The following is a 27,638-nucleotide window of genomic DNA, read 5'->3' as shown; positions in this document are numbered from 1 at the left end:
TGCCTATCTGTAGAATCTCTTCTGGCCTCTGAGGGCGCTTCACACATATGGTATCACATGGTACACATACAAGCAAAACATCCATACACGAAAGACAGATCTCACAAATAAAAACAAGGTTGCTGGCGCGTGTGTGCATGCACACACATACATCATACATATGCACAAGTCATATACACACTTTTTAAAAGGAATTTTTCTTTTTCATCTTAAATTATAAAACAACTGAAATATAATTTGTTTTCAAATTTATTTGACAACTTACATTTACATACCCATTAATATTAAAGTTAATGAGATTCTGAAACTGACGACAATTTCAAACCTAATATATGCATATTCTTTTTCAGACAGGGTCTCAATCTGAAGCCAAGGTGGCCTTCAACTCACTATATGGTCCAAGCTGCCCTTAAACCTGAGCTGCCCCTGGAGAGAGCACTGGCCTTCTAGGCACTTTGCCTGGCTCAAAGTTACTTTTTCAGGAGGTTCTAGAAGACTCTATTTTGCTTTTCAGTTTTGCATGAGGAAATTCTAAAGGCTGGAGTTGTGTCTCTCAGAACCAAGTCCATTTAAACTTACACATCAAAAGCTCCAGTTACTCTGGGGAATCTTAGACCATTTCTTTGCGGAGTAGAAACCACTTTTCCATATAGTAATTTTATTTGATGTGTCTTGTTGTGTTTAAGCTCTGAGTTCAGGCCCCAGGATTAGATGCCCATGAGCTGTGTTTTAGACTGTTCCTGCAGCATCTATAACACCAATGCTTTGACTCCGGGATGCACACGCATACCACTAGTCGTGAGGCCAGTGGAGACTGACTGCACCCTATTCCCGCTATTGCTCTACACAACCCTGGAATCACCCCAGGTTCAACCACAGACACGCTCATCTGACCATGAGCTCCTAGGATTGGGGGGAAAAAAATCAAATCTTTTTATAAGAGTAACATGTGCTGTGCAGCGGTAGCCCACGAATCCCGACAGAGGCAAGAGGATCTCTGTGAGTCTGAGGCCAGCCTGGTCTACAGAGCAAGTTCCAGGACATCCGGGGCTACACAGAGAAACCCTGTCTAGGGAGATTTAAAAAAAAAAAAAAAGTAACAGATGAACAGGCCAGGGATGCCCTCAGTCACAGAAGTGACTGCCCTGGGCTCTCTGCTCAGCACCATGAGGGCTAACAAGGCAGCATCGATATTCTCATGGCGCCACATCAATCAATGCTGTTGTGGCAGCACAGGCCCCGTCTAAGTGTGTCCCCAGCAGGTGACCCTCAGTGCATCACAAGTGAGGTGACAGATAAGTCCTCTGCCCTCCAAACCAGCCCTCTCCCCAGTATGAGCCACCAGAAGAAAGGTTGGAAGAGAGGGCACCCTGACTGTCAACCCAGGTGGGACTCTCTTTCACAAACACTCAATAATATTTCTACCATGAAGCATGTAACAAATACAAATTGTGTGTCAGATCCTGAGCTGACACGGGTATTACAAAGAGGAACGAAACAGAACTCAAGAGATTTCAGAGCTTTGTGGAGGAAGGGGCAAAGCAATCCCAGATCAGAGCAAAGGCAAGCACTGTCACCTGCTGGACAAGACTGGGATAGAAAAGCCAGGGGAGCCTGCTCCAGAGCCAGGGAGCAGGCCCGCCGTAGGAGGAATCTGAACTCAGCTGCAAAAGCTGCATAGAGGCTAGGGCTCAGGGCTTTCTGGTCCTGGACAGGAGAGGAGAAAACCAGAAGAGCAAATGAAAAGAAAGCATGCCGAGAGAGGGGACAGGAGAGAGGGAGTGGGGGGAACTGGTGGATCTTACACAAAGATCTTTAACGCAGTGAGTATACTTATTCTGTTTTAGAAATAGCATCTTGCACAGAGCTGCGGTGGCACACGCCTTTGATCCCAGCACTGGAGAGGCAGACGCAGGCAGAGTTCTCTGAGTTCGAGGCCAGCCTGGTCTCCAGAGTGAGATCCAGAACAGCTAGGACTAGATAGAGAAACCTTGTCTTGAAAACCAAACAAAAAGGCATACTTTGACTTACACAGGCACAGGCTGGTTGGCAAAGGCAAAAGGTGAAGGCGCTCATCATCCTATTTGTGCAGAATCACACAAAAGCAGCATTTTGCCAAGATTAGTTATATAACAGATTACAACATTGCTTACTTTCTGGTGTCCCAGATATCAGGGGTCAGCATCATTTGCTAACTCGGCGTCATCCACGCTTTACCTGACTCATACTGGTCACTCATACATGCCCCATGTTGACTAAACAAACTAGTCCTTATGGCCTTCTGTTCCCTGCTCTCTCTCTCTCTCTCTCTCTCTCTCTCCTCTCTCTCTCTCTCTCTCTCTCTCTCTCTCTCTCTCTCTGTCTGTGTGTGTGTGTGTGTGTGTGTGTGTGTGTGTGTAGAATAGTGGTGGCTGTATATTAAATGCCCATTGGGAACAGCTGTCAAGGGACTACTTCTCTCCCACCACGTGGATTCCAGGGTTCAGTCTTGTCAAGCAAGTGCCCTTCCATACACACACACACACACACAGAGAGAGAGAGAGAGAGAGAGAGAGAGAGAGAGAGAGAGAGAGACAGAGACAGAGACAGAGACAGAGACAGAGAGACAGAGAAAGAGAGAACACTGAGCCAAACACTATGGAAACACTCAGCATATTCCTTTACCTAAAAAGCTGAGTGACAAATCTTTACAGTGTACAAGGAGATTATTCCACAGCATTTCGCCCTTTTTGTCTAGTTAAAAAGGAAGTTTCTGTGATGATATCTTGTTTGTACAAATAAAGCCTGTCTGAAGGTCAGAAAATGGAGCTCTCTACTAGCTAAACACAGAGGTCTGGAGGTCTGTACAGACAGGAAGTGAGCTGGCCAGGCGCAGAGAGGATATATTTGGGTAGAAGCAGGAACTTGCTCTCTTGTCTGCCGAGAGGATGATGAGGTAAGGTGTGTCTGTGGCTTGCTCCTTCTCTCTGATCTTGCAGCAATTTCCTCTATATCTAACTCCAGATTTTTATTAATTAGACCAAGTAAGAACTCTGTTTACAAGGTTTTAACTTTAACACAGTAAGATTATATACAACAAAACAGTTATCAAGTAAGAATTACAGCTACAATATCCAGTATATTTGTATTTGGCAAAACTAGAACAAATACTCTATATTCTATCTTATCTTTGTGAGTCCAAAGTTTTGTACCTAATTTATCTTTTATCATAACTAAAGAAAACTATATCTAGTCTTCAACTTCATCAAAGACCCCAGAAGGGTGAAATGTGACCTAATGACGGACATCTTGCTGCCTGGAAAGTCACCCAAAGTTTCTCTGTAATGTGGGAGCATTCTACTCTGGCCTACAGGCCTAACATATCTTGACAGACTTTCCTGTGAAGAGGGAAATTTTTAAGGACCACCCTACATTGTCTTGGCAAAGCTCAGGGGTTGCCTTTCTTGTACCCTGCAGTCCAGTTTGGATAATATCTGTCAGCAATTAAGTCAAGGGCAATTTCCTTGCCATACAGCTAGCTTTTTCCACAAAGAAAAGAAACTCCATAGAAAGTTTCTTCAATGCCCATCAGTTTCTTCGAAGAAATTGGTGCTGCCAGGAGCAGACATGTCTCATGGTCAAGAAAAGTCTAACTTCTTAAAACATTTTAAATGCCATACTCTATAGGTCTTTGAAGTATTTGAAGATTGCCTATCTATCTGAAATATATCTCTGTATGACCATGAAAATATACTTAGCATGACTAATAAGTTTGCTATTATAAATGACTATTAATCTGTATTTCTTCTTTTTGATTTTTTTTTATTAGTTCAAATTAGGAACAAGCTTGTTTCACATGTCAATCCCTTCTCCCTCTCCCTCCCCTCACCCCCAACCCCTGAACTAACCCCTACTCCATCCACCCTCCACTCCCCAGGCAGGGTAAGGCCCTCGACAGGGGCTCCCCAAAGTCCACTACATCATCCTGGGCGGGGCCTAGGCCCTCCCTCATGTGTCCATGCTAAGAGTGCATCCCTTCACGTGGGATGGGCTCTCAAAGTCCCTTCTTACACCAGGGGAAAATACTAATCCACTACCAGGGGCCCCCTAGAGTGCAAAGGCCTCCTCATTGACATCCATGTTCAGGGGTCTGATTCAGTCCTGTGGTCCATGTGCTCCCCCTTGTTCAGGCCAGCTGATTCTGTGGGTTTCACCAGCCTGATATCGACCCCTTTGATCTTCATTCCTCCCTCTCTGCAACTAAGTTCCAGAGTTCAGTTCAGTGTATATCTGTGGATGTCTGCCTCTGCTTCCATCAGCCACTGGATGAAGGCTCTAGGATGGCATAAAAAATAGTCATCAGTCTCATTATAGGGGAAGGGCGTTTAGCACCACATTTGTAAAAGAAACATTACTAAATCTCAAACCACACATAAAACCGCACACATTTAGAGTAGGAGACTTCAACACCCCTCTTTCACCACTAGACAGGACCACCAGACAGAAACTTAACAAAGAAACAAAGGATCTAACAGAAGTTATGACCCAACTGGGTTTAATAGATATCTATATAACATTCCATCCAAACACAAAAGAATATACCTTCTTTTCAGTGCCACATGGCACCTTCTCTAAAATTGACCACATAGTTGGCAACAAATCAAACCTCCACAGATACAAAAGAATTGAAAAAAACCCCTGTATCTTACCAGATCACCATGCTTTAAAGCTAGAATTCAACAGCAATACAAATTGCAGAAAACCTACAAACTCGTGGAAATTGAATAATACCCAATTGCACCATTCCTGAGTTAAGGAAGAAATAAAAAAAAATTAAAGACTTCCTAGAATTTAATGAGAATGTAGACACAACATACCCAAACTTATGGGACACTCTGAAAGCAGTGCTAAGAGGGAAGATCATAACACTAAGTGCCCACATGAAGAAACTGGAGAATAGTCACACTAGAGAATTGACAGAACAACTGAAAGCTTTAAAACAAAAAGAAGCAAACTAACCACAGAGGAGTAGATGCCAGGAAATATTAAAACTGAGGGCTAAATCAATAAAATAGAAACTAGGAAAACATTACAAAGAATCAATGAAACAAAGAGTTGGTTCTTTGAGAAGATCAACAAGATAGACAAACCTCTATCCAAACCATCCAAGGATGGTTCAACATACGAAAATCCATCAATGTAATCCACCATATAAACAAAGTGAAAAAGAAAAACCACATGATCATCTCACTAGATGCTGAAAAAGCCTTTGACAAAATCTAACATCCATTCATGATAAAGATCTTGGAGAGAACAGGAATAACAGGAACATACCTAAACATGATAAAAGCAATATATACCAAACCAACAGCCAACATCAAACTAAATGGAGAGAAACTCAAAGCGATTCCTCTAAAATCAGTAATAAGACAAGGCTGTCCACTCTCTCCATATCTCTTCAATATTGTAGTTGAAGTTCTAGCTAGAGCAATAAGACAACAAAAGGGGATCAAAGGGATACAAATTGGAAAGGATGAAGTCAAACTTTCACTATTTGCAGATGATATGATAGTCTACATAAGTGACCCGAAAAACTCTACCAGGGAACTCCTACAGATGATAAACACCTTCAGCAAAGTAGCAGGATACAAAATTAACTGAAAAAAAATTGGTAGCCCTACTATATACAGATGATAAATCCAATGAGAAATAAATCAGAGAAACATCACCCTTCAAAATATCCACAAGCAACATAAAATATCTTGGGGTAATGCTAACCAAAAAAGTGAAAGACCTGTACAGTAAGAACTTTGAGTCTTTAAAGAAAGAACTTAAAGAAGATACCAGAAAATGGAAAGATCTCCCATGCTCTTGGATAGGTAGAATCAACATAATAAAAATGGCAATCTTGCCAAAACTAATCTACAGATTCAACGCAATCCCCATCAAAATCCCAACGCAGTTCTTTACAGATCTTGAAGGAAAAATACTCAACTTTATATGGAAAAACAAAAAACCCAGGATAGCCAAAACAACTTTTTACAATAAAGGATCTTCTGGAGGCATCACCATCCCTGACTTCAAGCTCTATTATAGAGCCATTGTTCTGAAAACAGTTTGTATTGGCACAAAAATAGACAGATAGACAAATGGAATCGAATTGAAAACCCTGATATGAACCCACACACCTATGAACACCTTATTTTTGACAAAGATGCTAAATCTATACAATGGAAGAAAGATAGCATCTTCAACATATGGTGCTGGCACAACTGGACTCGTACGTAAAGAAGATTGCAGATAGATCCATATCTGTCACCATGCACAAAACTTAAGTGCAAATGGATCAAAGATCTCAACATAAATCCATCCACACTGAATCTTCTAGAAGAGAAAGTGGGAGATACCCTTAAACGAATTGGCACAGGAGACCACTTCCTGAACATTACACCAGTAGCATAGACACTGAGATCTGCAATTAATAAATGGGACCTCCTGAAACTGAGAAGCTTCTGTAAGGCAAAGGACACAGTCAGCAAGACAAAACAACAGCCCACAGACTGGGAAAAGATATTCACCAACCCCACATCTGACAGAGGGCTGATCTCCAAAATATACAAAGAACTCAAGAAGCTAGTCTCAAAACACCAAACAATCCAATTAAAAAGTGGGGTATAGAACTAAATAGACAATTCTCAACAGAGGAATCTAAAATGGCTGAAAGTCACTTAAGAAAGTGCTCAAAATCCTTGTATTTCTTAACTATATATTACATTTTTAACGACCTGCATAAACATAATACCCTAGAGTGGAAATATACATACAGTATATCAAAATTAACCTTAATTCTATATCAATAAACTAAAATACATACCAATGTAAAATATTTTGAGATTAACAGTCATTTTTTAATTAAAGTGAATTCAATAATCTATCCTTTTTATCATTTCTATATCCTATCCCCCTCTCTTCTTTATAAAGAGATTGACTATGACCAATAACTATTTACAACCAACCCCCACTAAATGAAAACAAACATTCACAAACAATATTTTAGGAATTTGGTCATAGTTCTCTAGACAGCTTCCTGCTGTTTGGGGGCACTGGTAATCTTTGGGGGACCAAGATTAAATTTAGGATTATAGTCAAGTCCTGACTGGAGTATTCTGTGAGTCTGGATCATCTCAGCCAGCAACCTTGAAGTTGTTCTGGATGCTGAACTCAGAGGAAACTGCAGCAGAGGTGCTCTGAAACACTGGATCATTTGGGCCATTTATTCCCATTAGAGATTTTTTTCAGGCGGTCTTCCTGGATCAAACCTGATTTTTCTGAACCTACAATGAATCCACAGCTTCTCATTTCCCATGGAAATAAAAGCAAAACCTCTCCCCCAAAGTAACATACCCTACTTAAATTTTGAAGTCAAGACATTTTTAAAATATGTAGGTTGGATTAATCCAGCAGCATTTATAATCAAATGTCTTTTAGCAGCTGTTGCTCCTTCCTCAGCAGTCAAACAACTCAAAGACAACACAACAACATACAGTATCCAGGCTCTCTGTGTATTTCCTATCTTTATGTGGCTTTTTAAAAATATTACTTCACTCCATTTTGAAGGACTCTATTATTTTAAAAGTATGTATTTCTTTTTCATGACTGTCTAACCCCCCCCCATACACACACAAACCTATGTGCATTTTAAACACACTGTAAGCCATTTAGAGATTGTGGTTTTTTGTCTGAATCTGTCTTTACTGCATATCTCTATCTTTTTCTGAGCACATGAGTCTTCAAACTGCTAAGCTGAGTGACTAGGACCAAAGCACCTGGCTCTGCCCAGCTCCTTGGTCTGTAGAGTTTAGCTCCACATTGGAGATGCTGGCTGGAGCCATGTTTACCACTCCAACTCTGGGAAGTTTCTGAGTCCATGCTGCCAACCAGTAGTATGCCACCCCACTGCTCACAAACCCCAATCATGTATTTGGTGACAGGGCCTCTTAAACCAGCCACTCTGTTTTTGCTGCTAACACTGAGTCAGGAATTCTCCCTTAAAGGAGACACATCTCTGCTTGCCTCTAGTCAACAGAACCTATCAAAGAAAAAGCAGTTACCAAGAAGCGAGTTTGACACTGTTTGTGTGTGTGTGTGTGTTTTGAGTGCTTTTTTAAAGCCTTTTCAGGCTTTATGTGGAAATTCTTGCCAAACATTTGTGTGCCACGTGTACTCAGAAGTTTCCTGTGTCAGAGCTGCTCAGTCCCTGATACCCAGAAGACACTTCCCAAATTACCACACAGAGGCTTATATTAATTATAAATCCTCCACCAAAAGTTCAGGCTTATTACTAACTAGCTCTTACACCTTAAATTAACCTATATTCCTTATTTAGGCCTTACCACCTGGCAGTACCTTTATGGCATGTTCATCTCCTGCTCCTACTGCCTCTGGCTGGAGAATCCTGACTCCACCCTTCTCCTTCCCATCATCCTTAGTTTGGTAGCCCCACCTATACTTTCTGGCTCCTGACCAATCAGCATTTTATTATACCAATTTGAGTAACAAATCTTTACAGTGTACAAGAGGATTATTCCACAGCACGTGTCTGCCACAAGCTGGATTTGTGCCAAGTATGGTCAAAAGTTGAGCTTTAGTGGGGACTTGGGCTGCTGGCAACTTCAGGGGAGCAGCCACAGCAACCACCAAGAATTCAGAACTGGGCTTTTTGGTACCTTTTCTGTTGGGACCCAGCATTATGCTGACATTGCCTCCTGACAATGGGTGGGACACACATATCTGCATTCAGGCAGATACTTAGGCAGCTCAAAGGGCCCTGTGTTGTGTGGCCACATCATGGCTAGGTCATGCATTACCTCTCTCTCTCTCTCTCTCTCTCTCTCTCTCTCTCTCTCTCTCCCTCTCCTCTCTCTTGCTCTCCCTTCTCTGCCACTCTTCTCCACTTCTCTCTTTCTGCTCCTGGTGAAGGGACCAGCTTCCCTTTTGGCAGCCATAACGGCAGAACGCATGCTTCTATGACCTTGTCCTAGACACTAGAAAGTCAGATGCCTGTCTCGTGACAAGGAACCAATCGGAAGTTAGTTAGTCACTAGAAAGTCAGATGCCTGCCTCGTGACAAGGAACCAATCAGAAGTTAGCTAGTGGCGCTATGCTTTACGACCCTGGGTGTGCTTTACGGACAAGCGCACAGCAAGCGCACAGCAATGACGTAGAGAGCATAGCAACCACCCTGGGAGGGCCTATGGGCCATAACAACCAGTTGACCAATCAACAAAGGGCAAGCCCTCCAAGCCTGGAGGCACACCAATCCTGAGTCTGTGCGTATCCCTAGACACTCCCCTTACGCTGTCCTATAAGATCTCTTGGGAGTCCCTAGGAGCCGTTTTTTGCGAGCCATCCGCCATGGCGGATGGGTGAAATACCCGAGCTAACATGGAGTTAGCTCGTTAAATTACAATAAAGCCTCGTGCAGTTTGCAGCAAGCTCTCGAATCCGCCTGGTGATTGGGGTGACTGCGAACGTGACCTGGGACCCCGGATACTTGAGTTTTCGGGGGGGTCTAACACTGGTTGGCCAACATCCCCTTTCTCTTCTTCCCTTTCCCTTCAATAAACTCCACATGACTCATGGTTCGTGTCTCATTGCAGCAAAAAACATTTTCTTTCTTGGAGATTCTCTGAGAGGATAGGGTTTGGAGAGAGAGAAATGAGACTTTCAGGAGTTAGCTGGAGGTTCCATCCAAACGGAGGTCTCTGGGGTCGAGGATTATTTTAAAGTGTGTGACTTGTTTATGCTGTATTTGTTTAACTCTGTGAAGCTGTGCTACTATACCCGACTAAAACACCTAGTGGTCCTAATAAAGAGCTCAATAGCCAATAACGAGGCAGGAGCAAGGATAGGCAAGGCTGGCAGGCAGCTAGGATAAATAGAAGGAGAAATGGAGAAGAGAGCAAGAGAACAAGGAGAGGTGGACATCAGGGGTCAACCAGTCATGGAATAAGGGTGAAAGTAAGATATAAAGAAATAGAGAAAGATAAAAGCCCAGTGGCAAAAGATGGAGGGGTTAATTTAAGAAAACCTGGCTATTTAAAGCCAATTTAAGGCCAGGTGTTCATAACTAAGAATAAGCCTCCATGGGTGAGTTATTTGGGAACTGGGCGGTGGGACCCCCAAAAAGGCCAAAAGAGTAAGAACAAAACCCTCACAGCAATAGGCCTCCTCAGATGAGTGCTTGCTGATTTCTTCTTTCTGTCTGGGCTGTTCACCTCAGTAGTCAGAAGAAATGAGAGCATATCCCTGGGCTTTGGAACTTCTTCAAGGTGTGTATCCCAAGGGGAAGTGGCTCTTTGGTCCTCAAGGACTGGAGGAAAGGGTCCCCCAGATGGGGTTGAGGATGTAATCTCAATGAAGCCTCTGAGCTGCTGAGCAAAGATGAAGGCTACTACCCACATTAAGGCCAATTCAGCAAGCATTATTTACTATGTGTAGGAATGACCCTCCACAGCAGGACTGGAGAGAGCAGTGTGGGCTGACTTTTCCCTTCTTTTATAGGGAAAAGGTACAAACTGGGGGTTGTCAAAGGAATGTGGCGACGAACTAAGGTCTTATAAGCAAGAAATTTACAGAAGCAGATAGCTGATAAGATTATTTAACAGATCATCTTGGCAGAACATCTCAAGATATCTCAAGATTTCCTTGGTAGAACACCTTATCTTATCAGGGGAGAGCTCAGGACACATTCAAAGTGTGAATCAAACTCCACAGGGAAGCATGTCAAATTTGAGAAATATATTAAAGCATGATCAAACTTAAGTTTTGCAGTAAACAGAAACAAACTTATTCTGACCTTGTAACACAATGGCTTCCAACCCTAACATGGAGTCAGACTGGCCCATCATTGGCTTCATCCCAAAGCGGCACAAAGAGTTCAATGTTTGCAAATCAATAAGTGTAATATAACCACGTGATTATCTCAATATACCCAGTAAAGGCCTTTGATAAAATCTAACATTGCTTCATGATTAAAAACTCAGAAGATACTAAGAAAGAAGGGAACACTTCTCAACAAAATGATACAAGACAAACCTGTAGATTGCACCATGCTAAGTGAAGAAAGACTTGTATTTACACTAAGTCTGTACAGATCAAAGATCTTAATATAAGACCTGAGGCATGGTGGCACATGCCTTTAATCCCAGAACTGGAGGCAGAAGCAGATGGATATCTGTGTGTTCAAGGCCAGCCTGGTCTACAAAGTGAGTTCTTGGACAACCAGGCTGTTACACAGAGAAACCCTATCTTGAAAAGAAAAAAAGGAGAGAGAAGGAAGGGAGGGAGGGAGGAAGGGAAACTTGAGACTCTGAAACTGTGAAAGGGGAAAGTAGAACAAATAATTTAAGACATAGGCACAGGTTGGGACTTTCTACATAGGACTCTGGTCACTCGGGAAGTAAGGTCAACGAATAACTGGTACCTCTCAGAATTAAAGTGCTTTTGCACAGTAAAGGAAACAGTGGTGGAGTGAAGAGACGGCACACAGAATATGAGAAGGTCTTTGCTTGGTGTGTATCTGGCCAAAGATTAATATCTAGAATATATAAAGAACTCAAAAACCTAAACAACATGAAATCCAACAACCCAATCAATGCGTTGGGTAACAACATGGACCTAAAATTCTCAAAAGATGAAATACAAATGGCCAACAAACATGATGTTTACCTCCACCTACACTGAGACTCCATCTCACCCCAGTCACAGTGATGGTCACTAAGGAAATGAACAGAGGCTGCAGGGATGGGTCAGCAGTTAGAAGCATTGGCCACTGTTACAAGTTCAGTTCCCAGTGCCTACATGGAGACTGGAGACTGGCAACTGTCTCTAATTCCAGTTCCAGGGACTCTGGCGCCCTCTTCTGGCTTCCACAGGCACCAGGCATGCACATGGTGCACATACATGCATGCATGCAGGCAAAACACACACTTCCTTGGAAAACAAGTAAGAGCAGAAAGAATCCATAGCCAGGGCTGGTGGGGTTATGAACTACTCCAGTCACTACTGACACCTATATGGAATGTGGTGGTTTGACTGAAAATGGCCCCCATAGGCTCATAGGGGGTCACTGGGAGTGGGTTTTGAAGTGTCAAGTGCTGAAGCCAGGCCAGGGACAGTCTCTACCTGCAGTCTGACAATCCCTATGTAAAACTCTCGGCTCCTCCCCAGCACCATGTCTGCTGGCAGGTCGCCATATCCCACCATGATGATAATGGACTACACCTCTGAACTGTAAGCCTGCCCCAATTAAATGTTTCCCTTTATAGGAGCTGTGGCTGTGTCTCTTTACTGCAATAAAACCCTAACTATGACAGAAGGTTTCTCAAAAAGTGAAAAATCAGTCTATCCTATTACTCTGCTATTGCAGTCAGTCCTGGCAGTGTACCCACAGAACTGAAAATGACTGTAGAGACACTTGCACACCAGAGCTGACCCAGAGCTGACTCAGGCACCGTTCACGGCACTAAGTCATGAGACATCCAAAGATGGAGGGATGGTCACACACACATACAATGGAATTTTCCAACTATAAAGAAAAGCAGGGTTTTGTTGTTTACAGGAAAATGGGTGCAACTGGAGGTAATCCTATTAAACAGCAAATTAAGCTTGAGAAAGACAAACACCACATGAATTCTCCCATTTATGGATCCAAGATTTAATAGAGATAAATGTAAGCATGTGCAACATGGGAGCAGAAAGAAGGGGAGCGAGAGGAAGAGAGAGAACTATCGGTGGGGCTAGAGAAGGCATTGGGGCTGTAACAGGGAAAGTGTTCAACATGCGGTAGATATTAATACAATTCTTTTATTAAAATGTAAACAAAGCAGTGCATGCTGATGTCCTCTAAAGTACTTTACAGGGGCTGCCCTGGGTCCTGGAAGCTGCCATTCTGACCTGCTGCAACAATGATGACTTTCGAGTACCTGATGTGTGAGCCTGCAATGACTTAAAAATGTTTCCTGCCATTTATGGAAAAACCTAGCCAAGAACTGGTCAGCAGTTTTTCTTTCATACAGGCAAAGAGCGGCCATCGGCCCCCCTCCCCGACTCATTCCTTACTGCTCATTCCCCACTAGCTGTAAAGACTTACTTCATTTGCAGAGAAATGTTGTAAACTCCAGGATGAAAAGAACAATGGTCAGGGCAGATCCCATTTCTGGAAGCAGGATGGAATTCCTGGGAAAGTTAAGAGAAGAAAGGCAGGTGTGAAACGAAAGATCAGACCTAATCACGTGACCAGCTGGACAGTTCTTAGCGGCCAGGTAAGCAGCTGCCAGGAGCCTCAAGAGCTGTTTGGCCAAGTCCCAGCTTCCCTTCTCCAGCATTTAGGTTTGTGCAACCATGACCTTTTAAATGCCCTGCAAGAGAAAGTGCTAGGCTTAGAAGTGTCCCTGGGGTCTCTATAATCTGGTTTCGCCCTTCTCCCTTGTTTTAACTGTCTACCAACACGTTCCCCATTATGACTGTTACAAATTACCCAATTTCTCAAACAATTATCAACTTTATATGGAGAAACAAAAGACCCAGGATAGCCAAAACAACCCTGTACAATAAAGGAACTTCTGGAGGCATCACCATGCCTGACTTCAAGCTCTATTACAGAGCTATAGTCCTGAAAACAGCTTGGTATTGGCACAAAAATAGACAGGTAGACCAATGGAATAAAGTTGAAAACCCTGATATTATCCCACACACCTACGAACACCTGATTTTTTGACAAACAATCCAAATTTATATGCTGGAACAAAGAGAACATCTCCAACAAATGGTGCTGGCATAACTAGATTCGGACATGTAGAAGACTACAGATAGACCCAAGCCTATCGCCATGCACAAAACTTAAATCAAAATTGATAAAAAAAAACCTCAACATAAACCCAGCCACACTAACCCTATTAGAAGACAAAGTGGGAAATACCCTTGAATTAATTGGTACAGGAGACCGCTTCCTGAACATTACACCAGTAGCACAGACACTGAGATCAACAATTAATAAATGGGACCTCCTGAAACTGAGAAGCTTCTGTAAGGCAAAGGACACAGTCAGAAAGGCAAAACAGCATCCCACAGACTGGGAAAAGATATTCACCAACCCCACATCTGACAGAGGGCTGATCTCCAAAATATACAAAGAACTCAAGAAGCTATTCTCCAAAACACCAAACAATCCAATTAAAAAGTGGGGTATAGAACTAAATAGACAATTCTCAACAGAGGAATCTAAAATGGCTGAAAGACACATCAGAAAGTGTTCAACATCCTTAGCCATCAGGGAAATGCAAATCAAAACAACTCTGAGATACCATCTTACTCCTGTCAGAATGGCTAAAATCAAAAATACCAATGACAGTTTATGCTGGAGAGGATGTGGAGAAAGGGGAACACTCCTCCACTGCTGGTGGGAGTGCCAACTTGTGCAGCCACTTTGGAAATCAGTATGGAAACTCCTCAAGAAAATGAAAATCAGTCTACCAGCAATTCCACTCTTAGGCATATACCCAAAAGTAGCACATTCATATAACAAGGACATCTGTTCAACCATGTTCATAGCAGCACTATTTGTAATAGCCAGAAACTGGAAGCAGCCTAGATGCCCCTCAACTGAAGAATGGATAGAGAAAATGTGGTACATTTATACAATGGAGTACTGCTCGGCGGGAAAAAAAAAAAATGGAATCTTGAAATTTGCAGGAAAATGGATGGAACTAGAAGAAACCATTCTGAGCGAGATAACCCAATCGCAAAAAGACAAACATGGTATGTACTCACTCATATGTGGATTTTAGATATAGAGTAAAGGATTACCATCCTACAATCGACACTGCCAGAGAAACTAGAAAACAAGGAGGACCCTAAGAGAGACATACATGGTCCCCTGGAGAAGGGGAAAGGGTCGAGATCCCCTGAGCAAATTGAGAGCATGGGAAGAGGGGGGAGGGAGCTGCGAGGATGAGAAGGGGAGAAGAGAGGGATGCAGAGGTCATGAGGGAGCAGAAAGGTTGAGTCAGGGGAAGAATAGAAGAAAGGATTGTGATAGGTAGGGTTTTAGTTGGGGGCAGTGTTAGGGGAGTACCAGAGGGAGAAGGGAACTGGGATTGTCATGTAAAACAATCTTGTTTCTAATTCAAATAAAAAAATGATAAAAATTACCCAATTTCTCTTGTGGTACACGATCATAAAACCGAATCTATGTGCAGTGCCAACGCATGGATCATCACTGATTACACTCACCACTTGGAGGCTAAGATGTCTTGCTGTGAGATGGACACTTCACCCAACACTGACTCAGACTGGCTCATCTTGTTTGCCCTGAAGCTCCACTGAGTTGTGCCAAGAGAGTGCCCAAGACTCCTTAAGAGTCTGGGCTCTGGGCCGAAGGTCCCCAGGCATACAACACTCCGGATGTTCACACAGACTCTGAATCCAACATCTTAGTAGCCCGGAGTCGGCTGAGTTAGTTCTTCTGGCAGGTGCTCTCACGGTACACTCAGCTATGTCATCTAGCAACCAAGTAGTAGCTCTGGTGACAGGGGCTAACAAGGGCATCGGCTTCGCTATTGCGCGTGACCTGTGTCGGAAGTTCTCCGGGGACGTGGTGCTCACTGCCAGGAACCAGGCCCGGGGCCGGGCAGCGGTGCAGCAGCTGCAGGCAGAGGGCCTGAGTCCCCGCTTCCATCAGCTGGACATCGACGACCTGCAGAGCATCCGCGCCCTGCGCGACTTTCTGCTCAAGGAGTATGGGGGTCTGGATGTGCTGATCAACAATGCCGGCATTGGCACCTGGCCCAAGAATAAGCCACCAAGTAGAAAAAGAGACTTCTTCAAGAGCGCCCAGCCAGGTCTGTCTGCTCTTGGCCTGACAGTGAAGGGGGATGGGGTGGGGCCCCTTGGTTTGTGGAGGTCTCCATAGGTTCCTCCAGAGGAGCAAGATATGTTGGGAGCTTAAGAACAAAATGAATATTTCAGTGTTATAGGGTGCCTGAAGAGAAAAATTGCTGAGAGGTCTGAGCAAGTTGAATGAAGTCTTTATTAAATGCTAGCAAGACTGTCCCAAGAAGATTAGTGTGAAGTAAACCCAAAGGCCAGTTGGCTTGCATTTTTCAAGGGTAAACAATGCATAAAGAAAGGCAGCTCTGGACATCACAGCAAACAAGCATTGCTTACAAAAGCATAGAGAAAACAGTTAGACAGTTCCTTAAACAGTACAATACAGGGTAACACTGGATAGCAATTTAGGGCTGGTCCAGGGACCAATTTTACCTGAGATAATTTTGGCACTTAAAGTATTCTTAGGAATATCTTCATGATATGGCATACCTATAATTCAGTAGCCTGCTATACCAGAGCCTAGAAGTTTTCACTCTAAGAGTCTTAACCAGTTATCTGGCTTGACTCTGGGATCCTTTGCAAGTTTATGTCAAGTCAACGTCTGTGATTGGATCTTAAGGCCAGCTGGGTTTAGTTCTAACTGATTTGGAAATAAGCAAGAAATGGGGTGGGGGAGAGGTCTTTTGCACTGAGACTCCTTGTAGGATGCCTTCCTCTCAGTACCGGGATTGGTGTCATGTGATAAAATACAGGATCATCAAACAGAGGCACAATGATTCCTTATTGGTAGGTGTCTTAGTGACTGTCCTATTATGAAGAGATGGAATGACCAAGGCAACTTATAAAAGGAAGCATTTAACTGAGAGCTTGCTTGGGATTTTAGAGGGCTGGCCCATGATCACCATGGAGGGAAGCAGGCAGGTGTGGCGCTGGAGGAGGAACTGAGAGCTTTACATGCTGATCTGCAGACAGCAGGGAGAGAGAGGGACTGGACCTGCTGTGTGTTGTGGAATAATCTTTTTTTTTTTTTTTTTTTTTTTTTGGTTTTTTTCAAGACAGGGTTTCTCTGTGGCTTTGGAGGCTGTCCTGGAACTAGCTCTTGTAGACCAGGCTGGTCTCGAACTCACGGAGATCCGCCTGCCTCTGCCTCCCGAGTGCTGGGATTAAAGGCGTGTGCCACCAACGCCCGGCTGTGGAATAATCTCTTTGTACACTGTGAAGATGAGTCACTCTGTTTGGTCTAGTAAAAAGCTAAATGGCCAATAGCTCAGCAGTATTTTCAGGGCAGAGAAGACGCTGGGAAGAAGAAGGCAGAGATGCCAAGAGACGCAGAGCAAGCAGGATAGGCAATGGAGTTGAGGTAACAAAGCCAAGGGGCCGAAAGTAAATAGAAATGAGTTAATTTAGGTCTTAAGAACCAGGTAGAAAGAAGCCTAAGCTGTCAGCCAAGCATTCATAATTAATGATAAGTCTCCATGTCACTATGGGAGGCCGATAGCCCCAACAAAGAAGTCCCTACTACAGATGTGAGCTTTTGAAACCTCAAAGCCCACCCCCAAGGACACACCTATTCCAACAAGGCCACACCTCATAGTCCTTCCCAAATGGACCCAATTCCTGTGGGACCCTCCCCATTCGAACGGCCACGGTAGGACTTACCTAGCCTGAAAGTCTGCCATTGCCTCAAGTTCTGACTATTGACTCCTCTGCATTTCTGTTCTCTTTCTCCCCTACAAGGCACTGACCCTACCCAATTCCACATTCAAGCAGAAGCAGCAATGAAAACAAACTTTTTGGGTACCCGAGCTGTCTGCATGGAGCTACTCCCTCTAATAAAACCCCAAGGTGAGCCTGGTGGGTGATCTGCTCTGCCCTCCTGGGGTCTTTCTGCCTGGGGTCTGCCCTCCTGGGGTCTGCCCTCCTGGGGTCTGCCTGCCTGGGGCTGGCATCTCTTTCCAGGCTCAGCCTCTCTCACTCCAGCTGCAGCAGCACAGACATGCTTGGTGAGCCTCCATCCTACCATTGTTTCTCCAGCCCCCACTGACACTCACTGTGATGTCAGGATTTCTATACCTGCTTTGTTTTCCTCCCTCAAGTCTTGGTTCAAAAGTCCACTTGCCTCATGTATGCCCAAGGCCCACTGGCAGAGCTTTCACCAACATCTACCCACTGGACACAACACCCAGAAAATTCTCCCACCTTCCTTGAGCACTCCCAAAATTCCCTTCTCCTGACACCCATCCATCCCTTGCCTGTCTGCCTCCTGATCACACACTCCCTCCATAAATCATCTTGGCAACCAACCAGTTTGGGAGAATCACCATGCTCATCCCTCAGAGTGTCCTCACCTCAGAGTCGAAACCCAGTGTCACACCTGAGTCTCCTGCACCATTGTCAGCCAGCTCAGGTCTACATAAAACTCTCTACTGCCAATTGACACAGTTGCAAACCTTCCTGACCCTTTTCCTTTCCTTCTGTGTTGTCTGTCTGGCTATTTCCCACCCAGCCTTCAGTGGATAGCCCCAGCCCTGAGCATGGTTTATGTGGCTTACTATTATCCAACTCTATTTTCCTCCAGGCTCATTTTAGCTTCCTAACGACCTGCACGTGACAAACTAGCACCTATTTCTCATCATAAATTCTTCTAATGCGGCATATAATTTGCCCAGTGGGCTAGCCTCTCTATGGTGGCTTTGTTTGTGGGCTTCCATCACGCTGCAGCTAGTCCCCTCCTCTTTTCACAGGGGCATTTAGTTATAGAGAGTAAATAAAATGGGTAGAAGTAACTAGTGTGAACTCTTTTCCACAGTAGACCTGGGAAGTCCCATCTCGGTCGCCAACAAAAGGGTCAGTGAAGGCATCAATGACATGTGCTGTCAACTGTGGGTGACTTGTCTCTGTGTCATGGGACACCAATAAAGACAAATGGCCACTTTAAAAGCATATGTGTACAATTTAAACTCCCATCCTCTGTCCCAGCCTACCCTCCTAGAAGATTCCAGTACTTCTCCAAGCTGTGCTCACAGACCTCACAGGGCAGCCCCTTCCAATGCCACTTGCCTGCTCAATCTGCCTCAGCCTTGCCTTCTGCCACCATGGTACTGGCTGTGTGTGCTCTGCTTCGATGGCACACCGTTGGTGTTCTCTCAAGTGGGAATCTTCTATGCTAAACCCCTTGCTACTTGCAATTCATCATTTCTGTTGTGCGTCTCAGGCAGAGTGGTGAATGTGTCAAGCACCATGAGCCTTGATGCCCTGAAAAACTGCAGCCCGGAGCTGCAGCAGAAGTTTCGAAGTGACACCATCACAGAGGAGGAGCTGGTGGGGCTCATGAACAAGTTTGTGGAAGACACAAAGAAAGGAATGCATGAGAAGGAAGGCTGGCCTAATAGTGCTTATGGGGTGTCCAAGATTGGGGTGACAGTCCTGTCCAGAATCCATGCCCGGAAACTCAGCCAGCAGAGGAGAGATGACAAGATCCTCCTCAATGCCTGTTGCCCAGGGTGGGTGAGAACAGACATGGCAGGACCAAAAGCCACCAAGAGTCCAGAAGAAGGGGCAGAGACCCCCGTGTACTTGGCCCTTTTGCCCCCAGATGCAGAGGGGCCTCATGGGCAGTTTGTTCAGGAGAAAAAAGTAGAACAATGGTGAATTCAACTCTTCCCCTCTCCCCACAGTCCCTGGTTTCATACCCTGTCCAAAAGCGACACAGAGCTGTAGTTCTAATTCTACGAAGTTTTGTGGTTTCCTAGAGGAGATGAAATGAAATTGTTGGAAATAAAGAATGAAAATCAAGATGCATTAAACGATTCTTTAGCTGTGCTCATTTATCGTGCATGTGTGTGGAGTGTTATGTTAGACATGTGTCCATGCACTATACATATGCACAGACATGCATAGCTTTGCATAGACATTAGAAGAAAACCTTAAGTGTAGGTGTTTTGGTAACCTCCTTTTCTGTTTTTAACTTGTTGAGCTAACATGATAGCTCAAACTAAATAAGAATTTTTTATAAATTCTTTGGGAATTTCTTACACTCTTGCAATGTGTTTGATCAAAATCGCGCCCTGATCTTCCCTCTTACTCCCTCCAGATGTCACCCCCATTTCCCAACCCCTTCCAACTTCATGTCATCTGCTGCTGCTGCAAACTCGCTTGGCCTACCTGGGGCACATCCTTAAAGAGAAATGACTCTCCTCCCCAGAAGCCGTCCCCCGTCAACAGCTTCTCAGTTAAAGGTGGGGGCTGGTGGCTCCCCTCCCCACCTCTGTGCTGGAACACGGGCTGTCTGTGTGCAGGCAGACGCAGAGGATGTCGTGAGCTCATGGCTGCAGTCGTCCTGGCATGCTGAGGAGACATTGATTTGCTCTGCTTCCCCCAACCTGTGGCTCTAAAGATCTTCTTTCTGCCTCCTCGACCTTACTGGCCCCTGAGTCTTGGTGGGGAGGGTGACACAGGTATCCTATTTGTCAGCGAGCTTTCCACAGACACCTATTATCTGCACTTGGACCAATTATGAGTTCCTTCATTAGCCACAAAGAAGCGTCTGGTGAAATTGGGAGCTAAGCTAACCTACAGGTAGAGAGGTGTAGGAAGACACCGTAACCACGCCTCCTAAAATATTCTTCAAATATTAAACCTAAAGCATGTCACTGGTATACCACACAATCCCACAAGATAAGCAGTCGTTGAAAGATCTAACAGGACGCTTAAGGAGATGCTCCATAGACAAGCTGGTAAGTTAAAACCCCCCAAACATAGGTTGCATAATGCTTTATTGACACTAAACTTTCTTAATGCCAATGACAAAGGACAAACAGCTGCAGAAAGACACTGGACTATGGAAAAAACTGCTGAACTGAATTTAATCAGTGATTAATCAGTGAATTTAAATCAGTGATTCCCAACCTGTGGGTCATGACCTCTGCAGCGGTCCCACATCAGACATCCTGCTTACGTTACGATTCGTAACAGTAGCAAAATTACAGTTATGAAGTAGGAGTGAAATAATGCTGTGCAGGGGGGGGTATCCCCACAACATGAGCAACTGTCATTAAAGGTCACCTAACACCATTGATTTTTGGCCCTATATCCTCTTGGCTTTTTCCTGTTCTCAGTTCACAAGATTCCTTCCAGCACCCTCTGGAAGGCTAAGTCAGTGGTCATATATTCTTTTAGCCAGTTGCTATCGTGGAAAAATTTTGTTTGTCCTTCTATTTAGGTAGACGGGTTTCCTTGGCATCATGGTCTGGCTGGTACCTGTGATCCTCAGAACTTAAAATACACCCTTCGAAGCCCTTCTGGATTTCAGAGTTTCCACTGAAAACTCAGCTGTAATTCTCAAGTCATCTTTGCTTGTGACTGGACCACTCTCTCCTGTGACTACCACCAGTACAGATTCTTTGGGTCAAATCAAAGCCACGTGGCACACGCCTTTAATCTCAACACTCCAGAGACTTAGGCAGGCAAATCTCTGTGAGCCCAAGGCCAGCCTTGGCTTCATAATGAGTCACAGGCCAGTCAGGCCTATGAAGTAAGACCCTGTCTCAAAAAGAAAAGGGAAGAAAAAAAGAAAGAAGAGAAAAAGTGGAGGAAAGCTAAATAAAAACAGACCTCATAGCCATTTCATCAAAATGCAGTGATTGGAAAGAAAGGGCCCCATGTATAGATCTTATAGCCTCATTTATGACAAATGCCATTTTACAGACATGGTGCCTGTTCAGCCCAGGCTGGACCTCGCCCCCAAGGGAATCCTGCATTAGCTGATCGCACCTGCTCATGACTCTTGGACAACACTAAGTGAGTTGTTTTTTGTTTGTTTGTTTTTTTAATAACAAAGTCAGCCAAGCAAAAACTTGCTCAGGGGTGAAACACTGTTTTCTAACCTATCACCAAGGTTCACTGAACCTGCCAGGAAGGTAAACCATAACGAGGAAAAACACTGTCACAATCAATTCTAGGGAAACAAGGAGCCCCATGCCGCAAGCTGGGTGACATTTTCCTCCAAAGCTTCCCCTCTACCAGCCATGGAACTGTGCTCTCTAAAACAGGCAGTGGCTTAAACCAGCAGATAGTGAAGATGTGGATTTACTGCACAAGTCAGTAGTGGGATGAACTCATCTCCCTGTAGTGATGGTCTCAAAACACTGACTCTGTGGATACCGAAAAGCAGAGAAAGAATATTTATTCAATATGGTACACTGGGGGAAAAAAAGGCTCCATCGACCCCAAAGTCCATCTTCACAGTCCTAACATGAGCTTTAGGTTTAAACAGAAGGCCTGAGAAATGCATACCTAAGCAGTCCCAGTCAAGGTGTCATCATATCCGCCTCGCCACTGCCTCAGGTTGACTCTGTCACAGGAACCTCAGCTAGAAAACTCGGAACTGTCCCAGGAAGAGCCTCAGGTTAGATTGGTCTCCACTGCTGACACAGCCCACCTAAATTTTCACCTGTCTGTCTGCCTATTTACACATCTGGTCCTGCCATCCGTTTGTCCATCTGAACCCTGACTAGCCCTTCTCCTGTAAGTGTCTATGGTCCTGACCCTTGCTTCTGCTGTTCAAGTTAACTACGATGTTCAGTTCAGCTCTGACCCTGAGACTTGACTCTGAATATATGCAGAGTGTAGCTATTCTGGCAGGAATGAAGATCTGGTAAAGAGACACTTGTGGCCATCCGATTATTAAAATAATGGTCACCAGCTGGGTGGTGGTGGTGCACACCTTTAATCCCAGCAGTTGGGAGACAGAGGCAGATGGATCTCTGTGAGTTGAAGGTCAACCTGGTCTACAGAGTGAATTCCAGGACAGCCAGGGCTACACAGAGAAACCCGGTCTTGAAAAACCAAAATAATAATAACTATAATGGTCACCAAAAAATTAGAACTTTCCCCCAAGAAGTTCATGCTGAGAAAACCGACAGTGTGAAGCCTGTGGCCAGGTAGAGGAACTTGCTCCTCAGGAAGAGGTTTCACAAGTCTGAGAATTAGGTTAACTACCCTTCTCCACTTACCATACCTGCAGCTTAAGCTGAGAAAATACTTCCCTGGGTGGTCCTGATAAGATGGGAGCCCCTACAGCGGCACACTGTGCTCAGACATGAGTCTTTCAGGACATCTTCTTGAAAATCTTTTAAATTATTATAACCTTTTGTGTGTGTGTGTGTGTGTGTGTGTGTGTGTGTGTGTGTGTATGTGTGTGTGTGTGTGTGTGTGTGTGCTTTCAAGCCCTTGTCAGGTCAGAGGACAGTGTCTTCTTTCCTTCCACTATGTGTGCCCAGGGTATGGAACTCAAGTGCCTTCACCAGCCGAGACATCTCTCCTGCCTGGACTGAGCTTTTACATGAAAAGTTTTCAAATGAGTCTTCATGTTTAAACCTGTGCTTGTATTCTCTTTAGTGTCCCTGTTACAGGGAGCCCACCAGAGATGGTCACTCAGGCATAGTTTATCACCAACTAAAAGTCCCCATTCCAATTGGCTGGGACTACACTCAGGTACCTGGGACCCAAATATATCCCCAAGCATTTAAACCAGGGGGCTTTCAAAGGTAAAATCCACATCCTGTTCTCTTGCTCAGCAGCTGGAGGGGAGGAGGCTTCCCACCAGCTAAGTTGTTGGGAGCAGTGCTCTTGTGCAAGCAGTTAAGCGGCGGGTAAGATAAGCTGTCAGCTGCTGCCAGGCGAGGCTTTGTGCCAACCATTTAGCAGAAGGTAAGTTAGCTGGGGCATCTTGGTTCCTAGAATAGAGTTTGGTAATTTCCCATGGAATTCCTCATCATGGAAGTCAAATTCCACTTAAGCCTGAAATGGCAAGAGTTCAGGATGGAGAAACTCTACATGGTATTGCCCTGTCGCGCCACCAATCTTTTTTAGAACTGTAACCCCTTGCCCACACCCACATCCAGACGCACACTTCCCTATCTTTCCGTCATACTTTTGCTCTGAATTCTTACTAAACACCTGGCTAAACACAGTGAGCAATACCCACACTACAGCCCAAATGGTGTGGTGTCAGGAAATGCCCTCCACCAAAGCATTAGCCCATTAATGTTGAATTCAGCCACATTCAAAGTTTCAGGACACAAACAGAATTCTTTGCCTGGATGTAACATGAATGTTACAATTCCCAATAGTGTCCCTGTCCCCTCTAGGAACACTATGTCTCTATCAGTACCCTGGCCTTCCACACGCCCACCACAAGGGCCAGCTGGTCTCTGCTTCCAGCATGCTAGGTTTCCTTTAGCCCATAGCTCCATTCTTCCATCCTCACAAACGGCTTCCAAAAGCCTGGCTCCACACGAGTCAGGTTTACCACGGTAACAATCCACTCCTGACACCAAGTTTCAGTATCTGTTGCTTTGTTCTTCACTGTAACCAAATACTTCACAGAAGGGGGGGGGGGGACACGACCGTTTGAGCTCCTGGTTCAAGAGGAACCAGGTTCACCATGGTAAGAAAGGCATCGTGGCTGGAGCCAGTGAGTCTACAGCAGGGGATCTGACCGATGCGGCTACTCAAATGGCACTAACCAGGAGGACCAGGACTTGTCTGTTGTCCTTAAAGTCTGGCCCCCAGTGACCCACCTCAGACAGCCATACCTCCTGTGCCAAAGACCCCATGACTGTGTCTTTGGATCCCAGCCTGGCCACAATGTTCAGTCTGGGTTTTATTTTTATTTTATTACTTTTTGGGATTTTTATTTAGTTAAACCAACTGACATCTCACAAGCCCTAAAGTCTGCCACTTTCCCTCAGCTTCATCACACAGTGTAACTGTTATTTTTGCATTTCAAAGAGGAGTCTTCTAATGTAGTCATCTAATGTAGTCTGAGCCAGGCGGGCGGGGAGTTGGTACACACCTTTAATCCCAGCACTCAGGAGGCAAAGGCAGAAGGCAGGCAGGTCTCTGAGTTCAAGGCTAGTCTGGTCAGTACAGCCAGAGAGAACAACAGAGAAACAACACAGAGAAACAACAAAGTCATACTAGATTGGAGAAGGCCCTAAATTCAACAACCAGTATCCACATAAGAAGCAGAAAGGTGTTGAAGAAGGGACGTTGGAGTTTAAAGCGCCAGGGCCTGAGGACTACTGCAAGCAACAGAAAGAAATTAAGAATGCTCTGAGCCGGGTATGTGCAACAATGTAACATTAGAATCCAGTCCAGGCAGCCCTTCCGCTCTCACAGACTCTGACAGCCAGCCACCCTGCTGAGAGAGAGCATTGCCTATGAGCCTATAGCCAAGACTTGTAGGTGCCATTATCTTTCACCTGGAAAAGCGAGTTTACATCATAGAGGGTGATAGTGGCCACACATCTGGCCTGCCACCCTCTTCTCTGCCTCCTGCCAGTATATCAGACGGCTTTGCATGTGGCTTAAAGCTCACCTTTTCCAAGAAAGGACCCAAACTCGGCCACATGGGTCTGACTCCCCTTTGGAGCTTCTGTCATTCTGTTTCTGGCACTGAACTCTCCTCAGTGCATCTGCCATGCTGTTGTCCGTATGTCTATCCATGGAGTTAATCATTCTTCTACTAAATGTGTTCATTCCCAGTGTAACAACCAGCGTTACAACTCCTTACAGGTTCAGGAGAGGGAACCTGAGGAGTAAATAAAGACAAGACAGCCGGTCACTCTTGCAAGGAGAATGCCTGTTTATTTATTTCAGCGGGGAGTTGACTTAAATACCACAGCAGTGCCCCTGGAAGTTACTCAGATCAAAGTCCATGCTCTCAACGCCGCCCCCACCCCCCCACCCCATGGGCGGATAGTTTACATATTTGCATACAGGCCTTGTCCAGAGGAGGGAGCCAGGAAATAGCACCTAGTCTCCAGACTGGGGTCATCCTTAGATAAGAGGAGAATGGCAGACCCCCAGGGGGATCCCCAACACCCTAGCAATCCACTCAGTGTCCCTCTGGAACCCATATCTGAGAGACCTTTCAGTGTGGTAGTGCATGCCTCTAATCCCAAAAATCAGGAAGCTGAGCAGTGTAGATCACTGCAGGTCAAGGCCAGCCTGGGCTACACAGTGAGTTCCAGGTCAGGGAGAGGATCACTGCAGGCCAGCCTGGGCTACACAGTGAGTTCCAGGCCAGGGAGAGGATCACTGCAGGCCAGCCTGGGCTACACAGTGAGTTCCAGGCCAGGGAGAGGATCACTGAAGGCCAGCCTGGGCTACACAGTGAGTTCCAGGCCAGACAACTCTATCCTGTCTCAAAAACAAAACAAAAACAAAAGGCAAAAGAGCAGGGTCTGGGGTACAGCTCATTTGGTAGACCACTTAACATTCTTGAAGCCCTGGGTTCCATTCTTGACACCACACAAAATAGGGTACAGTAGCCCATGTCTGTCATCCCAGCACTCAGGAGGTGGACATAGGAGGGTCAAAACTACAAGGTCACCCTTTGCTACATAGTAAATTTGAGGCCTGTATAAGAAAATTATTTTTTAAAGGAAAGGAAGGGAAGAGAGGGATGGAAATGTAAATGGGATATTCACCGGAGATCACTGAGAGTGCAGGGCTGTCAGAGACTAATCTTGGGCTTCTGTTAGAACTATAAGAGGATAAAATTCTATCATTTAGGGCTGGAGAGATGGCTCAGAGGTTAAGAGCACTGGCTGCTCTTCCAGAGGATCCAGGTTCAATTCCCAGCATCCACAAGGTGGGTAACAACCACCTGTAATGAGGTATGGTGCCCTCTTCTGGCATGCAGGCTGACATGCAGGCAGAACACTGTATACATAATAAATCTTTTTTTAAAAAAAATTCTATCATTTAAAGCTAACCACAGAGCTGGGGTGTAGCTCAGTGAGAAAGCACTTGCCTGATTCCCAAGATGCAGAAGGAAGGGAAGGGGAGGAAGGAGGAGTCTGGCACCCCAGTCAGTCAGTTCCTTCTTAAGACAGTTGACAGTTGACATTGGCGTGAAGGGCAGTGACAAGGCCACTAGAGGGCGCTGTCTGGCCATGAGTAGGGTTTTGTTTTTATTTTTGGAGTTTTGTTTTGGTTTTGGTTTTGGTATTTGGATTTTTCAAGACAGATTTCTCTGTGTAACCCTGGATGTCCTAGAACTCATTTTGTAGACCAGGCTTGCCTTGAACTCACAGAGATCCTCTTGCCTCTGCCTCCCAGGCAATTAATTAAAGGCATGCCTCATCACCACCAGGCCAGTGTTTTGTTTTTAATCATGCTAAACTTATAATTTATCCAGCCTAGTGAACTGATTCTCCTGGACATCACACATAAACAACCCCACTCACCTTTTGCCTGTGAAGCAGCTGCCTCCAAGCCAAGCCAGTAACACAACCAGCAGTAACCTTTCCCTTTAGTCACTCTGAGTCTAAAGGCCATATACAGGTTCCAGGGTACCAAAGGGACAGTCGTTATGGTAACCTTAAGGAGAGCCAGATACCAATTTGTCCCATCTGCTCAGGTCCCATCCTTTCCACTGGGGCACAGAGGACACAGGATTGAAAGGCAGGGCACAGGGCACACGCCTCCGCCTCCGCTAGGACTTACCTTTGTCACCTCCACAGCACTCATGGAGCACCACTGCTCTGACCCTAGCTCACCTTACAGTCCACCCCTGAGAAGGAGAGACAGAAAGGCCTGGTGGATGGTGAAGAGGGAGCCACCACCCTGTCAGTTGACTCAGGAACCCAACCTTCTCCTTGCTTCCAGAAGGGTAATGAGTCTCATTCCTGCCCCAGCCTGTCTCCAAGCTACAACACAGGAGTGTGGTGGTGCATCCTTGGGGTGAGGCTGCAGAC

At 45.0% G+C, this 27,638-nt stretch overlaps 2 protein-coding genes across 2 annotated transcripts in view; one reads left to right on the top strand and one right to left on the bottom strand.

The window, feature by feature from the left end:
* Positions 1 to 27,638, bottom strand: part of Setd4 (SET domain containing 4) — a 136,885-nt gene that overhangs the window by 98,089 nt on the left and 11,158 nt on the right. The gene's annotated exons all lie outside the window — the stretch shown is intronic.
* On the top strand, positions 15,371 to 19,692 carry LOC100753466 (carbonyl reductase [NADPH] 1). Its single transcript, XM_027415631.2, has 3 exons — positions 15,371 to 15,881; positions 17,608 to 17,715; positions 19,085 to 19,692. Exons 1-3 carry the CDS (start codon positions 15,536 to 15,538, stop codon positions 19,519 to 19,521), a joined length of 891 nt encoding a protein of 296 aa, XP_027271432.1. The 5' UTR covers positions 15,371 to 15,535; the 3' UTR covers positions 19,522 to 19,692.

Source organism: Cricetulus griseus, chromosome 4 (genome assembly GCF_003668045.3).
Source record: "Cricetulus griseus strain 17A/GY chromosome 4, alternate assembly CriGri-PICRH-1.0, whole genome shotgun sequence".
NCBI classification, from domain to species: domain Eukaryota; kingdom Metazoa; phylum Chordata; class Mammalia; order Rodentia; family Cricetidae; genus Cricetulus; species Cricetulus griseus.
The sequence above is the reverse complement of the archived record's forward strand: the minus strand, read 5'-3'. Positions and strand labels throughout refer to the sequence as shown.

What these genes read in the sequence shown, in the direction of transcription:
- LOC100753466 (XM_027415631.2), top strand. Translation starts at nt 15,536, where the DNA reads ATGTCATCTAGCAACCAAGTAGTAGCTCTGGTGACAGGGGCTAACAAG. An exon ending in CTTCAAGAGCGCCCAGCCAG is followed by an intron (nt 15,882 to 17,607) that starts GTCTGTCTGCTC and finishes CTCCCCTACAAG; the next exon opens with GCACTGACCCTACCCAATTC. An exon ending in CCCTCTAATAAAACCCCAAG is followed by an intron (nt 17,716 to 19,084) that starts GTGAGCCTGGTG and finishes TGTGCGTCTCAG; the next exon opens with GCAGAGTGGTGAATGTGTCA.